Source organism: Micropterus salmoides, unplaced genomic scaffold (genome assembly GCF_014851395.1).
Source record: "Micropterus salmoides isolate LMB-PRFRI ecotype aquatic unplaced genomic scaffold, ASM1485139v1 Ms_hic_scaffold_10, whole genome shotgun sequence".
Lineage (NCBI taxonomy): Eukaryota > Metazoa > Chordata > Actinopteri > Centrarchiformes > Centrarchidae > Micropterus > Micropterus salmoides.
This window is the reverse complement of record NW_024040041.1, coordinates 21844567-21861498: the sequence shown is the minus strand read 5'-3', so window position 1 is coordinate 21861498 and position 16932 is coordinate 21844567. Positions and strand designations below refer to the sequence as shown.

The 16932-nt window shown below is 41.9% G+C and overlaps 2 protein-coding genes across 7 annotated transcripts in view; both read left to right on the top strand.

The window, feature by feature from the left end:
- Nucleotides 1–10473, top strand: part of brd4 (bromodomain containing 4) — a 39872-nt gene extending 29399 nt beyond the window's left edge. For 3 of the 5 annotated variants that reach the window (XM_038709918.1, XM_038709922.1, XM_038709921.1), the window contains 11 exons: nucleotides 4–233; nucleotides 662–993; nucleotides 1115–1210; nucleotides 1321–1704; nucleotides 2751–3608; nucleotides 3691–3797; nucleotides 3914–4058; nucleotides 4158–4288; nucleotides 4389–4594; nucleotides 5945–6212; nucleotides 7889–10473. In XM_038709918.1, the coding sequence (XP_038565846.1) occupies nucleotides 4–233; nucleotides 662–993; nucleotides 1115–1210; nucleotides 1321–1704; nucleotides 2751–3608; nucleotides 3691–3797; nucleotides 3914–4058; nucleotides 4158–4288; nucleotides 4389–4594; nucleotides 5945–6212; nucleotides 7889–7957 (2826 nt within the window). In that variant the 3' untranslated portion in view covers nucleotides 7958–10473. The remainder of the gene's footprint in view (nucleotides 1–3; nucleotides 234–661; nucleotides 994–1114; nucleotides 1211–1320; nucleotides 1705–2750; nucleotides 3609–3690; nucleotides 3798–3913; nucleotides 4059–4157; nucleotides 4289–4388; nucleotides 4595–5944; nucleotides 6213–7888) is intronic. The other 2 variants (XM_038709919.1, XM_038709920.1) reach the window with 2 other exon arrangements.
- Nucleotides 10474–12059: 1586 nt separating this feature from the next.
- The window catches only part of lpar2a (lysophosphatidic acid receptor 2a), a 25980-nt gene continuing 21107 nt past the window's right edge, over nucleotides 12060–16932 (top strand). The window contains exons 1-5 of one of the 2 annotated variants that reach the window (XM_038709954.1): nucleotides 12060–12278; nucleotides 13546–13737; nucleotides 14542–15294; nucleotides 16167–16438; nucleotides 16808–16884. In XM_038709954.1, the coding sequence (XP_038565882.1) occupies nucleotides 14544–15294; nucleotides 16167–16438; nucleotides 16808–16884 (1100 nt within the window). In that variant the 5' untranslated portion in view covers nucleotides 12060–12278; nucleotides 13546–13737; nucleotides 14542–14543. The remainder of the gene's footprint in view (nucleotides 12279–13545; nucleotides 13738–14541; nucleotides 15295–16166; nucleotides 16439–16807; nucleotides 16885–16932) is intronic. The other variant, XM_038709955.1, reaches the window with a different exon arrangement.

Genomic DNA, 16932 nt, shown 5'->3' with positions numbered 1-16932 from the left:
CAGCTGAAGGCTGTCCATGAGCAGCTGGCTGCCCTGTCCCAACCACAAGCCAGCAAACCAAAGAGAAAAGAGAAGGAAAAGAAGGAGAAGAAGAAAGAAAAGCATAAGAAGAAAGGAGGCGTGCCTGGCCTTGTAGATGAGATCCAGGAGGCTACACCCGTTCCGCAGCTATCTAAGAAGACCAAGACCAGTAACAATAACAACAAAGAGGTTGTTTCCAAGAAGAAACCCAGGTGGATATTACACCTTCTCCATGTCAGGCAGTCGATTAGAGAAATTTCTTGATATTAGATGTTTCCTTAGCCATCAGCTTGGAATTACACAGTTCAGTATTACCCTAACTCAATTTTATATCCCCCTTCTTGCTTTCACTGTGTAACTGTGGCCATGGTTGAGAGTAAATTCTGAAGGCTTGGTTATAAGAGAACATGTTTTACATAGTTGTTTATCTTGTAAAGAAATATAATCCCTAAAAGGGGGATTGTTTGCAATACAGCGTGTCCCATGATCGAAAGGTAATCTTTGTTACGTCTTACCTGTAATTGTCAAATATGTCTGTTGTAAAGCACTTTGAACTGTGTTTGAAAAAGTTACTGTATAAATAAAAGCTAGTCAGTATTTACATGTGGGTAAATTACACATTTGTGTTTTGCCTTTCTAGTAAAAAGGAAGGGATGAAAAGCAGTCATCCCTCCAACCTGCAGCCAGTTCCCAGCCTTGAAGACGACATGGGGGCAGCTGGCTCATCAGCTACAGTGGAAAAATGCAAACCAATGACATACGAAGAGAAGAGACAGCTGAGCTTGGACATCAACAAGCTACCTGGTGATAAGCTCGGCCGTGTAGTGCATATCATCCAGTCCAGAGAGCCTTCACTCAAAAACTCAAACCCTGATGAGATCGAAATTGACTTTGAGACGCTAAAGCCTTCCACTCTACGCGAGCTGGAAAGATATGTGTCTTCCTGCCTCCGCAAGAAGAAAAAGGTTCCAGGTAAACCACTTTAGGAAACCAACAAGGGGAAACTGGTCACTCACCTGAGTGTAGTAAGCAAGTCATTTCACATTGATGCTTTATTCTGGAAATGCATGAACACATAGTTGTTGTTTTGCAGTTGAGAAGCCTGTGGAGTCCATGGCTACCTCCAAAAAGACTGGCTCCTCTTCAGAGAGCAGTGGCTCCAGCACAGATAGTGAAGCTGAGGCGACAGGTGACTTACTGCAAATTTAACCATTCAAATGCCCATAATCAAAAACACAAAATGAAGTGTCTAATATTTATTTCATTATTTCATTTATTTAATCACTTTTTTCCCTCCAGGAATTATAAAGCAGCAGAAGAAGAAGGGCCAGTCTGTGAAGGAGGGCAAGAAGATGCACCCTCACATTCAGGGTGGCCCTGCTCAGACTGGGCTTCATTCCCAAGCAGCAGGCCTTCAGTCCAGCAGTCAGATGAAGCAGCAGCAGCATCAGCCATCTCCTGCAGGCTTCCTTGCTCCACCTGTAGCCGCTCTGGAGTCTTCCCAGTTACTGGAGAATAGTTTTGATTCCATGGCGCCTTTCGGCCAGCCCCTCATGCACCTGTCCCACCACACAGGCAACTCCTCCTCACCTGTACCTCCACACCTCAACACTCATTCTGCTGGGCCAGTTTCCCCTGAGACCCACCCCTTCCTCAACCAGCATCCCATCCTCCCATCTCCAGGTAAGGTTGTATGCAGGCTGCTACATTCTTGACAGGTCCAACATCAATGACTACTTCAATTTTCATTGTTTCTGCTGGTGTAACTCTGGTCCCTCTGAGAATACTTACTCCTACAAAGTCAACCTGTCCTCTTGTAGTTGTCAATATTGGCATACGCTATGTCTACATAAATAGCAAAAACATTACAACTTTTGTTTGGCTAATAGAGGCTGATGAGCGTGAGTGACATGATGTTTGTCAGGCACAGGGTTATGTTAGTTATACTGAAAGAGGAAAATAATGGGGTCATTGTTTATTAACTTTCACTGCTTCTGCACACCTATGATGCATGATCTGCTATATGCTGCAGACAATGCTGAGAGCATTGTAGATACCCACATTTCCTATTATGCCAAGTGCTTTTGTTAGCATTTCAGTCCTTGGTTGCATATTGTGGTATCAAGGGGCGTGTTTTTCAGAGTATGATGCGTTGAGCTCTGTCCCTACTGCTGAGAACTCCTTCTTTTGTCTTTTTATTTAGCCTGAAGGTCTCATTATGACAAATGCCAGTTCAGCCGGTTTGCATAAAATCAAACCGGTTTAAGCTTGTAAACCGGACTGGCAAAGCCAGAAACTGACCTAACCCTACCCTAGAAATGGGATTATTGTTGTTTTATTTACAGTGCACTTTGATTGTCATTGAAACTAAAATTAACATACAGTTTCCATAAATCTCAAGTCCCAAGTCATTTCTGGAATAAACTTAACATTTATTACATACATCATTAAACCTTTATTAGGATAAGCAGGCCCATCCTTTTTTCTTTTCACTCACCATTGAGTAGTTTATACTCAAATTTACACATTCAAGTGCATTTGCATAAACTCCTGTTCCCACAAAATAACTGTAAAATGCAGGTTAAAAATTTACTAATTGAACTGTTTTATTTTTTTTTTAAGTAAACGACAACATGCATCACCATCGCAGAGGAAGATAGTTTTGTGACCAAACAATTGTATTAATATGTTTTGTTTCTTCTTCCTTTGCTGGAACTGTGCAATCATAGCCTTGCACAGTTCCATGCCTCAGCAGCCTTCTCGACCCAGTCACAAGGCAGCGCCACTTCATCCAAAACCCCCTCATCAGCAACCAGCACCTCCTCAGCAACAGCCAACCCTGCCGCAGCAACAACAGCAGCAGCAACAACAGCAGCAGCAACAACAACAGCAGCAGCAGCAGCAGCAGCAGCAGCAGCAACAACAACAACAACAACAGCAACAGCAGCAGCAGCAGCAGCAGCAGCAGCTGCAACCCCAGTCAGCACCACCACCACCGCACCAGCTCTCTTCTCAGATCCTCCACCCTCCTCAGCCCCTGCACCAGCGGCCCATGTCCCCTCCAACACTCACACCCCAGGGCTTGCTGTCTTCCCAGCCTCCCCAGATGCTGCTGGAGGATGATGAAGAGCCAGGGTCTACAACGCCTATGAACGTACAATTATACATGCAGCAGTTCCAGCAATCCCGTCAGCCCCAGCAATCCATGCAGTCGCTTCAGGCACAGGCTCGCCAGCAGCAGCAGCTGCAACAACAACCAGGGCCGACATCTCTCCTGCAGTCTGTCCAGATACAATCTCAACTATCCTCTCAGACCACGCTGCCTCCTCCCCAGCTCCCTGTTCAGGCTCAGCCAGCCCCATTACATCAGGCCCCACCCCAACAGGTTCCTCTACACCCGGCCCGCCACATGCTGCACACTCAGCAGCCACAACAGCAGCAACTGAACTACCAGCAGGGTCCTGGACTAGCTGGTCAGTCCCAAGCATCACAACACAAGGTATCCATGCCCAATAACAAAGCACAGCAGATCATCCAGCAGGAGCAGCCCTCCCCTCGCCCGACCAAGGGAGACCCTTACAACACAGGTAAGTCTGAGAAGATGAGATTCACTTCAGTTTGTAACTGTCGCAGTACAAATTAATTATGTTTTGTGTCCTCTGTATACAGGTCACATGAGGGACAACCCATCCCCTCTTATGATGCATTCCCCACAACTTCCCCAGTACCCACCTGTGTCTCACCAGTCTCCACCTCACAACATGCAACCCAAAAAGGTGAGAAACCTGCACAGGTTGGACACAGTTTTTATTGTGGGATGGTTATTGCACTGCCAACTTTATGTCTCTACATGCCTGTGCCCGACCTTTTACTCCATTTGCTTGTCATGCAGCAGAGGGCCCCTGTGAGTCAAGGTGGGTTAAAGGAGGAGAAGCTTCCTCCATCACCAGTGATGAGAGGAGAGCCATTTAACCCTGCAATGAGACCAGACCATCACAAACATCCTGATAACAAGCCTCCTCAACCAGGCCAACAGAGTGAGTACCAAGACATGTTGTTTTTCCTCTGGCTTTCTGTCGTTAAAATGCATCGGAAGAATAATAATATGAGAGTGTGTGTCAACTTGTGTTGAGCAGATGTGAAGTCCATGGACAGTTCGCGGCCTGTCATCCGCTCCTCTGAGCCCATTGGGCTGCCCCCCTCTCTGCAAGACAAGGATAAGTTCAAGCAGGAGTCTAAGGCACCCGTTGCCCCCAAAAAGGTACAGGTGGGTGTAATCACTTTTTTAAATTACCTTCTCATACACCTCCTTGCATAATTAATAATTAATGGGGCTCTCCTTCCCGTTTTTGTCTATGTTTTCTCAGGATGTGAAACTGAAGAACATGGGCTCATGGGCCAGCCTGGCACAAAAGTCCACATCTACGCCTTTATCTGCAGTGAAGTCATCGAGTGACAGTTTTGAGCAGTTCCGTCGTGCTGCCCGGGAGAAGGAGGAGAGGGAAAAAGCCCTGAAAGCCCAAGCCGAGCAGGCGGAAAAAGACAGACTACGCAGAGAGCAGGACAAACTACGGTATGGTTCTAGAAAAAGACTGGCGACAAACTATATAGAAGGCTGCAATGTTTATTTTACAAGGGACTATAGTGTTTTGAGGAAATATCTCACAAAAGTGAGTACACCCCTCACACTTTTGTAAATATTTGATTATATCTTTTCATGTGACAACAATAAAGAAATGACACTTTGCTACAATGTAAAGTAGTGAGTGTACAGCTGGTATAACAGTGTAAATTTACTGTCCCCTCAAAATAATACATCACACAGTCATTAATGTCTAAACTGCTGGCAACAAAAGAGAGTACACCCCTAAGTGAAAATGTCCAAATTGGGCCCAAAGTGTCAATATTTTTTGTGTGGTCACCATTATTTTCTAGCACTGCCTTAAACCTCTGTGGCATGGAGTTCACCAGAGCTTCACAGGTTGCCACTGGTGTCCTTAAATATCAAATATTTACAAATATGTGTGGGGTGTACTCACTTTTGTGAGATACTATACCTATCTCCACAAAAGTAAATGTGAGAGAATTATAATGAAGAAAGTTGACCAGGATATAGATTTACAGAAATCCATGACATAAAGAGCCATTTTCAAACAAGAGGGGCTAGACTTAGTGTCGTTTTGAAAATGTAAAACAACTCATCTGAGAGTCCTGTCGCTGACAGGACATCACCATCATGAGTGACTAAGTGGTGAGGTTGATAAGACTTTGTTGCTCCTATGTTCAGTTAATGTAATTACAGATTGAGCATAGCCTCAAAGAGCCTCAAGTGCCAAAAGAAGTCAGAAATTGTATTGTTGATAGAGCTTCAACAATGTAAAGGCTTCAACATTTGAACAGACCCAGTCATAAATTGAAGACAACTAGAAGAGTGCCCTCGGGAGAGTGCAGATCTTTGCCAGGCCTGGTATCACCAAATGTTGTATGAATAACACGCCTATATCTTGGGTCATTTTGCGTGTTATCACAACAGATTTTTTGCTTTTTGCATGTCATTTCACACCATTTAGTCTCCACTGACTTATACACCTGGCAGAGATAACCTGATGATAAATAGAAACGGGGAAACCCTGGAAAATAGTGATGTATTATGCCCTCTAGTGGCCATATTGTAGAATACAACCGTTACTGAGATTCAAGTGTAAAAAGGACTGCTGGAGGGTTTGTTTCAGATGTCAACATATAAACTAGAAAATAATATAATCAAACTTATTTTTCTGGCCATATCATTCTATATTTAGTTCAGACATCTAAGATGGCACCAGATGTAGCTGTAAGGATATTGCTTGTGCAGCTGTGAACAGGAATGTAGCAACATATTTGATTTTACCTGGTGTGAATTATTGGCCTGAATGTTTTCCAGAGGACGAGATGAAGAGGATGTCATGGAGCCAAGCAGAAGGGTGCACGAGGAGCCACGCAGGCGTCTGGAGCAGCAGCACATCCAAGCTCCTTCGCAACAACAACAGCAGCAACAACAGCAGCAGCAGCAGGAGCCCCAGCCAGCTGCTATTCAGCAGCAGCCACCGCCTCAACCCCCCACCCCACCTCAGCCCGCCACACAGAACCCACTAGACCAACAGAGGGAGCTGGCACGACGCCGAGAGCAGGAGAGGAGGAGGCGAGAAGCGGTGAGATGAAGTGTTTTAGCACTCTTTAGTTTTATGGACTAGGGATGCAACGATTACAGATTTTGTTGGTACGATTATTGTAAGAGAACGAATCACGGTTTCATGATTATTATGCATTAATTAATTTCACAACACTAGTAATGACTTAAGTTGATTTTTAATATTTAAATACATTAACAATTATATTTCTATAATACGTATTATAAGTATTATTAATATAAGAGGAATATTAAATTTTATCCCCCTGGGGAAATTGTTAATAAAAGGAGGGGAATAAAACTCTCATCCATACATATGTTTTAGTGAAAATGATAGAAAGAAATTGAGTGCAGTGTTAACTGAATTGCAGTTAATTGGTAGCCTATAGTCCTGGAAGTCTAGAAGCTCCTGTTATGTAGCTGATGATACACGGGGCAACTTTTTGAGCAATGTTGCTGGGCAATGTTGCTGGGCAATGTTGCTGGTGGCAAGTCCAACTGTGTTTTGAATGGATTGCGGCGGTGTGGGGAGGGTGGCGGAGTGGTGGGGTGGTGGGGATAGGGATAACGGTAGTAATCTTTACTCATTACCATTGATGGCAACATTGCCCAGCACCATTTCTCTAAAAGTTGCTCCGTGTATCATCAGCTTTAGTGTTTTACACCTCGCAAGATTTTCTCAACACAGACAGGAGAAGACAACAGGATATAACGTTAAAGGTTCAGTGACTGAAGGTCTTGAGAGGACTACGTTCCGTCTTCCACAAAGGCCCTTTCAGAAAAGAAGCGATTTGAATTGCGTGGAAGTTCAACTGCTTTGACCGTGACATGCGCGCGAGCTCGCCATGCGGCGCACGTTGCTCGATGCAGCAACAAACCACCCTGGCAAGCGATTGTGTGCCATAATGTGCCTCATAGCGCAGCGGGGCCATCGTTGCGGTGGGTCTGAAAGGTTACACCTGCTTTGTTTGTTTACGTTGCACTGAAAGCTCGACTCTCACTGCTACGGCATCGATTGTAAGTGACACATTTATATTTAATTCCATACCAACTTGCTACGTTATTTAATATAATGTATTAGGCCTACCTTTACTTGGGCGGGCAAAGCCGGGTGGTGATCACGCAGGTGCTGCATCAAGTTTAATGTAGTTATTCGCTCCTTTAGCGGGAACCTTTTAACGGCATGCTTTTGAACAGGTGATCCGTCATCTTGAGTAATCCCCTGGTCAGACTTGGTTTACCCGAAATGCTCCCACACTGCCGACTTCTTCTTGGTCCTTCTGCCATAATTTAGCCAGTGTGCAGTAGCCTCTGATGAGCACGACACTTAAACTGTTGCACTGCTCCTGTAACTTTCTTTTCATTTTGTGCAAGTTGCAACAGTTTCGTTCCGTGAAACAGAAACACGCGGTGTAGCAGAGCCTTTACGATTAATTAACCATGACGTTTTAAAGCGTGGTTAATAGTGAAATCTGGTAATCGCTGCATCCCTATTATGGACTTTAATGATGATGCTAATTCCATGGAATAGAAATTATAGTGTATTGTCAAAGGTGTGCACCATACATTAAGAGTCATTTGAAAAGCAGAAGCAGATTATAATTGTATTTACATTTGTAGATGTAGGAGCAATTTTCTAGAAGTTGATGATGTAAATGAATGTAAAGGAAATGCTTAGTTGTTCTTTTCTCTCTCCAGATGGCAGCAACTATTGACATGAATTTCCAAAGTGACTTAATGGCTATCTTTGAGGAAAATCTGTTTTGAGGAGAGGAGTTACTGAAGCATGACTGCAAACAAAAAAGAAAAAAAAAGAAAAAAGCTTGGATGATGTAAACTTCGTCTAAAAGGAGATTTGGCGACCACGCACCAGAGGGACACGGACTGTATGTAGATGTGACAGGCCCTCAGAGACTGGGTACAAACGTTGGACGGGCACTCTTGCCCCTGTGGACTGAACACACACAACACATGGGGATAGTCTCATTGTTTTGGATGTCATTTCCTGGGAATTTGGCATTGCCCGCCTGATATCTCGTAACGGGAGAAAGAGGACCCCTGTTGGCACAGTTGCCTTTGTCACGCTTGCTTCTTACAGTGTGCGTGGGCGCAACAACAAATTGCGAGAGTAAAGACATCCCAGTATGTATGAAAATGCTCTGATAATGTACTGACAGACAGCGCAGAGTCGTTTTGAAGCTGCCAGATGTCTGAGGTGGTGAAGAAGATTGGTCTTTTTTTGTTCTGTTTTGTTTTGATTGTTGTAAGTGAAACATGAAATGGTTGGGGGGGGGGGGGGGGTGTCAACTTCCATACTGTAAATCATGTATATTTCTCAGCAGAGAAGGTATAGTTTGCCTTACACCTCTTTCCTGAACAGACCATTATGTTCTGTGGCCTGCACACACGGAAAAATAATAACATTTACAACCAGGAGTAGGAGCAGTGCAGATCTTTTTTCATCATCTAGTATCTACTGTAAAGAAGTATTTTCTTATACTACAATAACTGTTTATTTTGGATCTTTCTCTTTTTCCTCTTTAGATCTTTGAATCTTCACACCAACACACTCCGCCACCTATGTCTATGCCAAACGACCCATTATCTTTTATGCTAAATTACTCGTCCTAAAACATGGTAGGTAGCTAGTGACGCTTCACCCTTCTCCTCTCCGCCCTGCCCCTTGAATATATGCATTATCATAGTTCCAGCAAGTATTTATCAAAGACAGAATCAGTTGAAGTTTTCATCCTGCCTTGTAATTTTCATTTAAAGCTACAACAGGAACTTGTTAGCAGAAGGGAAAGGTCCGGCCGTTTCTGAGCTTTATTTGGAATGTGAATTCACTACAAGCATCGCACCATTATTTGTATTACACTTAAGACATAATGTTGGAAACGTTCATATCATTGGCCTGTTCACAGCAGTCACACTACTGGATCAGTGAAGACATGAGAAGAGGAGGGAGCCCCTTGCTGTCCCCCCCTCTGTGTGCGTTCAGTCTTCCTTTAAAGGTTTAGATCAAATGTCAACCGGCTGATTGCTCGAGGCAGGAAGGGGACAATTGGGGGAATAAGACAAACACTTAACACCTTTTCTGTAGCTGTTACTTGAATCAGGTTAGTAAAAATAGCTAAAGGGACTGGAAGGCCCTGCCAGTTAGTTTTTGCATCAAATGGTCTTGCAATTCACTGAGGGCACACTGTCGACCATACAAAATAAAAAGACAAAACGATTACGAAAGTTAAGAAGCGGAAAACGCTGAAAAAACTGTTTTGATTTATATATTTGTTCTTGTTCGATAATAGTGGATGTGAGTTATAATTCTGTTCTTGGAGACATTGTTTGGACCGAGGATGGGTCGACATCCGAATGCATCTCGTCCTCTTCACTTGTCTCTTATGGTGTTTTTCTCCAGTGCCTGTATTGTATTGCAATTCTCGTTGGCTTATATTACACTTCGAGGGGGTTTAGAAAGGGGCAAGTCCGGACTGGGGGTGTAATATTTGAATGGGGGAGGGAGATTTTTGAAAGAGTTTGTGTAAAAAATAAATAAATAAATAAAAAAAAGGAAAAGACAGCGTTTTTTATTTTACCCGTTGTCAATATTCGGGTTTTAAATTTAGTTTTAGCTGGACTTCTATGAGTGTATACACCTGACGACAACTACTTTCTCGTTTTGTTCAATCAGCAGATTTTTGGTAGATACGTTTCAGCGTTGCCACACTAGCGTTTGAAACTGGTCTGTGAGTGTGACTGTAAATTTGGATGGCTGTGTGACTGTGTGTTTTGTTTTTTTGTTAATTTTTTAAAAAGTGTGTGGTGCAGGGAGGCATGTTCCCAATGTAGATAAGCATTCTATTGATGAGAATAAACGGATAAACAGTACTTCAGGAGAACTTGTTTCTGTGTTTAAGTCACCTTTTTAATTTCTATGAAGTCCACCATATATGAATATAGAAGTTTTATTATTAGACTGGTTTTGAAAGGGTTAAAAAATAATGTCATTCCTTTTTAACATTTTTCCTTTTCACAAATAACTGTTGGACATAATGTGCCATGAGTTCTACAGAGAATGTGCTGACCCCGCAGCTCAGCCCAGAGTTTGCTTTATTCAGGTATTTTATTTTGTGTTACATTTGTTCTGTTTTGGGGGTTTTGTTGAAACATTTTCCTCGATTATCGTTTGGTATGTGAGTGGTCTATCGAGGTCTCTGATTCAGTCTGTTATGATCATTGAATAAACTCATCTCTTTTATAGAAAATAAAAAAAATAAACAAAATTCTGTCGGTCTCTTATGTGAAGTACGTCTTGGAACCGGTACGTAGCACACTCATTCTCAAGAGCGGGCTGTTTTTTCGTCAGACTTTGTCAGCTATTGCCAGAAAGGAAAGTAACAGGAACTGCAGATCAGAAATGATGCTGCCATACATGGGGAAAAGATCTGATGTCGACTGGGTCTGGTTTGGAGTCTTATGCATCCAAAACACTTGAGTGTCCTTGTTGTAGCAGGATTTATTTATTTGGCTTTGTTTCAGTACAATAGTAAAAAGAGTGAGGACACTTGACTGACAAAAGTGTCATTTACACTCCAGTAAGCTGACAAACCCATCAGTCCAATTCCTCTACACGAGACTGTCTCCATTGTCATTAGTACCAATGTGTATAGCTTATTATTATTGTGATTATTAAAATGAACTGACCAAACTGAAAGCAATCAGAAACGAAACTACATAAATTATGTTACCATAATTTTGTTCTCTAGTGGTCACATTTTTATTCTCTAAGATTTTAATTTTTGTACAAGGAACAAATGCAGCAAAATGTGATGGGTTTTGGCACATGGCCAACAATAAATGTTTTGTCCACTTCCATTTACATACTTGGACAGGTTATATAAAACACTGCCTTCTATTTGGATTGTTTTATTTTGAAGGTATAAGTGTTAGTATAGTTTTATATCTGACAGACAGCTAACATGAATATATTCACAAAATTAGTTGAGTTATCAGTATATACAATCCTTATCAATATGAACAAGTCAGTATTGGTGTGATTATGACAAATAACATTTTGGTAATAATTGTATTAGTAAAGTTTAATGTTTAATGTCATGTAAAAGGCAGATGTGTTAGTAAGCTGACACGTGGTAACGTCACACAACATCGTTATTATAATTGGATTATTAATTTACTTTCATGGCTACCTTGACATCGAGGTTCATACCAAACGTAACTCTTTAATGCATTTATTACCAATCATTGGTATTTTTAGCAATCACCAGTAATGACAAAATTCAACAAACTGTTGGGGCTGTATTCTTCATTGTATCATATAATTACAAAGCACTTTAACAGACATGGACAGTAAATAATAGCTATAAACAACATCAAAGAAATACGCTGCATCCACGTAATATTTGTATTAATATTGTTGGATTGTGGTTTGACCCGAGTGTATTTAGATTCATGAGTGTTTACTGCCCTCTAGTGGTCACAGTGAAGAACTACATTGCATTAATTTCATCAAGTGTACGTCATTGCAGCCATGAAGGTCTACTAAAACTTCCTATGACCACTTTCAAAACAAGAGACCAAACTGAAAAATAGTTAATATCTGTAACGTTATAGCCGTTATTAATATCACCATGTGCAATATGTTGTATTATAGTATGTACAAGTCATTGTTAGTTTGCTATTAAATAACAGCTTCAGTTTTGGTGTTAATTTTGTGAACTCTTCATTTGTCGTGAATTGTATGTGGCATTGCAGTTCCTCCCTGTGACCACTTGAGGGCAGTGAGTCACTACAGAGTAGACTTGAGATGAGCTGCCACTTTATTTTGATCATGTTTGATCATCATGGCCTCCACAACTCTCCTTAGTACCAAGAATTATTTCCTACTGCTCATATAAACTGTGAATGTGACTCCGTGGAGACTTGCCACTATATGGTTAATTTTAAATGACGGCGTGGAAAAGTTTGTCGGTCCGCTCTCCAAACTGCTTCGAACTAGCTAAGTTAGCTATTCCGGGCCTCCTGTCAGTGCCAGCTCCGTGCACCAGCCACAAGACTAAGAAATAACACGGTAAAACTTTAAACATAAAAGAAACAAAAGTGAAATAATAACCGTTAAATGTCTGTATTATTATGAAAACGTAAGTTAGTGTCCGTTTCTGTCGTTTTAAGATTGTTTAATTTATTTTGAGAGTATTAACCGGAAGTATTAATGTTGTCTTATGTTTACATTGACGCAAATTTTACAAAGAATAAGTAATGTTGCAGTTCCTCGCTGTGGCCACTAGATGGCAGCGAACACTGTAATTCTACACAATCGTTCACTTTGTGCAAAGGAGGTGGGCAAGACACATTGCAGGCCTGTTTATAGGAATGCATTACATCGTGCGTTTGTATTGTTTGATGACAAAGTTCACATTAGTAATACAGATACTATTTACATTAGCACTAATATGAATATATCTAATACCGCGTTAGTAATCAGTTTTATTGTCTGTACTATATTCCAATGAAGAGCGTTGTTCACATGTTGTTTACATTTGATTAATCATTATTCAACAACTGTGTGATAATGTATGACAGTAGCATTGGGTTGTGTGACTTCCCGATTGACCTGACTTTGACTTTGAGTTTAGTCAAACAAAACAGCTTGCTTGACTTGTTTTGCACAGCTAAATTAAATACCCTAAAAGTTGAGAAAATGACCTAAATGTAATGTTTGGCTACTAGCCGTCGTTGTTTTGTGGGTTTTGAGGCTACTGTACTCCTGCCTCTGAAATGACTGCATTATTAAACAGGGGGCCGCGATGTTCTGTTGAATATGCCACAGTGTTAGAAAGTCAATTACGGTAAAATAGTTCAAGTTAAACTGGTCTCCATACTAGAAAACAGTCATCAAAACATATCTATATTAATCCAGTTATTTCTAATACTAATGTTTCTGTTATTAATAATCACAGTAATAGGGAGTTGTACTTCTTGCTTTAACAACGAATCTAACGTGGTGTTGCAGTCCCTCTCTGTCACCACTAGAGGACAGTGAACACTCATCCATCAGTGTCAAGTCAGACACGAAACCATACTAGCGCTTCCTGCATGTACTTTCAAAATAAACGTAAACAAGTAATTTTCTTTGTCCACCGAAAAGTATGTAATTTAAGACAATATGGCACTAGTATTGTCGTGACTATGACTACATAATAGTCATCAATTATGCATGCAATTATCAGTTTTATTGCCACTGAAAATGTAGAATTTAATCTATATCTCAGTCAAGAATCGCGTTTTTGTTTTTATGAGTAAAACCGACTGTGTGTATGTTCTTTACGATTTTTCAGGTTGTACTCGGAGGCAGCACCGATACCTGTACTGACGGCTCCAGCTGATCTGAGTGAGAGTAATTCGGACAGGCGTGGACTTCAAACCGTGAAACCTCGTGCACCAACAGGAGTGAGAACAGATCAGATGGCAGCTAGCAGCTCCAGTTTCATGTAGAACCTGTCTGGATGGAGGAGACCCTAAAAACGGCGGTGGGTTTCAAATAATTAAATATTTCCTCTGAAGAAAGTTCAAACGAAAATATCCTGAACGCAGTTTCAGTTGAACAGATTGCGATGTCAAGATAAGAAGCACGTTTACTGAAGGTTGAAACACGTTTTAATGTTTTATATTTTATATTCTATGTATGTCTCTGATTTTTTTATGTTGTCCCAGAATGAAGAGTAGTAGTTGCTATATTTCTTGGCCAGATGGTTTCAGCATATGTTTTTGTTTTTGTTTTTGTTTTTGTTTTAGTGAGTACTTTGGGTTTTGGACTGTTGGTTGGACAAAATGATCAACTGGAAGATGTCACCTTTGGTCTCTGGGAAATTGTGTTGGGCATTTTTTTTATTTTACTATTTTATGACATTTTATAGAAGGAAAAAATAATTCACAAAGAGTTAATTTACATGCCTTCTTTATCATTACCAAACCATCCCTTATCACAGTAACACATCGGCAAACCACGTTACAACACACTGTCTACCGATGATGGTAATCTGGACAGTCTCCCTGACAACAACTGTGCGGAATTTATCCAGTTTCAGGATAAACATGTCGTAACAACTGACTGCATTTTCCATACAGTAAAAATCCTGAGATTAAGCATTCCTGTTACTAGTACAACATTACTATTTTCAACTTCTCATAGCAGTCGATAGTCGAAGTATATTTGAGATAAGTGGATGAAACACACGTGGTGAATATTGATTTTAAAGTATTGTACAATACCTGTTGTTGCACTTCTTAAGACTACAGGTGCATATCCTGAAATGTCTGTTTTGTGTCTGCAGTTATGGCCATGGAGAGCAGTGGCTGGAATACCTGCGACTACAGCCACAATGTCACTTTCTTCTACAACTGGGTGGGCAAGAAGGTCAGTGTAGGGTGGACACCGCGGGACTTTGTGGTGATCGGACTTGGCTTGACCGTATGTCTCATCGTGGTCCTGGCCAATCTGATGGTGATGGTGGCCATCTTCATGAACCACCGCTTCCACTTCCCCATCTACTATCTCCTGGGCAACATGGCTGCAGCAGACCTGTTTGCAGGTATCGCCTACACCAACCTGATGTTGAACACGGGCCCCTGGACCAGGATGCTCACAAAGGAGCAGTGGTACATCCGCGGGGCTTTAATTGACATCAGCCTGACGGCCTCTGTGGCCAACCTGCTGGCTGTCGCCGTGGAGCGCCACCAGACCATCATCACCATGCAGCTGCACAGCAAGATGACCAAGCGGCGTGTGGTGCTGCTGATCGTCTGTATCTGGGTCGTGGGCATCATCATGGGTACAGTTCCCTCGACGATCTGGAACTGCGAGTGTGATCTGGATGACTGCTCCACTGTCGCTCCCCTGTACAGCCGCCGCTTCCTCATCTTCTGGGCGGTTCTCAACCTACTCACTTTCTGTATCATGGTGGCCATGTACACCCGTATCTTCATATATGTGAGATACAAGAGCCAGTACGCGTCTCAGCACACCTCAGAGACGTGCCACAACCAGACTGTTGTCAACCTCATGAAAACTATCTCCATGGTTCTCGGTGAGTTGTTTGTGTGTTTGTGTTAGTTGTGAGTCAAAGGTCAAGTTTGTACATTTCGTTTTTAATTATCCACAAAATTAGAGTAAAAAGAGTCTAGCACAGTCTCTCTCTGAAAAGACATCTTGGGCACTTGTTGGTATGTTATCAGCTTAGCGGTGCACTGTTCTGATAACTCTCAGCTTATGCTCAACATGGGTGGTAAGAATCAAAGAGTAAGTATTGTTCTGTTTGTGTGTGGGTTTCCTGTATATTGTTGTCTCTCTCTACAGGGGAGGATGTCCTTATCCCCCACCTACAATGCTGTGCTCTCATCCCTTCGCATGAGATTGAACAAATGTTCACATTTAGCCTTAAGTGACAATGTCGTTCAGACCTCAGGCAACTCTAACGACTGTGTCCAAGCAGTATTCAGTTAGAAATGAAGAAGCCTCTTGGATGAGAGGCCAAACGGCTTCAAGTATGTTCAACAAAGTCCAGTTGCCCTCGATTTTAACTCCCCTTGGATAAATATGACGATAATCTTCAGACATCTTCCCCCACAAACCAGTTTTGCAGCCACAGGCTTGTTTTTCCTACCATGTCTGGTTTATCGTGGACACTTTCAGTTTAAAAGGTTCTTGGGCATTTCCTGTATGTCGCAGTAACATTGAAACTGCATTTCTCGTCATAATCCACCATTGCTCAGGTGACTCATTTCTTGGGAGGTAAATCTGTACTGGCAGTCAGCCCTGATGTTAAGCAATCAAAGTACAGTATTACGTGACATAGCTGCATGCTGAGACAACAGGTGTCATTTAACACTGCTGCTTTTATGGAAGACTTTGGTTTATTGTTCTCCTTTCTGTCCTGATTGACCGCCCACATCTCCGTAGGCGCATTTGTAATCTGCTGGACGCCTGGCCTCATCACTCTCTTACTGGACGGGCTGTTGGGCAAAGACAGCCACGCCAACAACTATGAGAAGTTCTGTTTGGTGATGGCAGAGTGCAACTCTCTGGTCAATCCCATCATCTATTCCCTGCGAGACAAAGAGATGCGGAGGACGTTCAAGTGGATCCTGTGCTGCATTTGTCAGAGGAGTGCAGACCAGCAGAGGGAACTGTCACTTGTGGAGATCGCCTCACCACTGCCAGAGCTCCAAAGTGTAAGACACAAGTTGTGAAATGTAAATGTTACACCCTCAAAGCATTTAAAAAGATTTATTCCATTTATCAGTAATAAGAAAAGGTCCATATTCTGATGTTATATTTATCTTCAGCTTTCATTACTCCAGGGTTTTAGTTTCTCATATTCCCTCTGTGTCATATGCAGGTTTTCACTTACCACAACAATGCACATGCTGATTTCCACTTTAACATGTCAGGTACCTGGTGTGAGAAGGAACCAGCCAGGAAATTTCCCCCCTCCTCGAGTCTAGACTACTATTGTGTGTGAAAACAGTGCTAAATGTTGAATCTTTTCAAAACCCATTTTCCCTTTGTCATGCCACGCTCAAATTATGTTTTGTCTACAGGAAATTCTTGGCTGTATCCAGAAGTCAGAAGATCAGGCCCTGTGTCTGGAAACAAAGACAGTTGGACAATGCGAGGGGTATGATGACCTGTAATTAATAATTTTACTCTCATCTAACCAGCACAT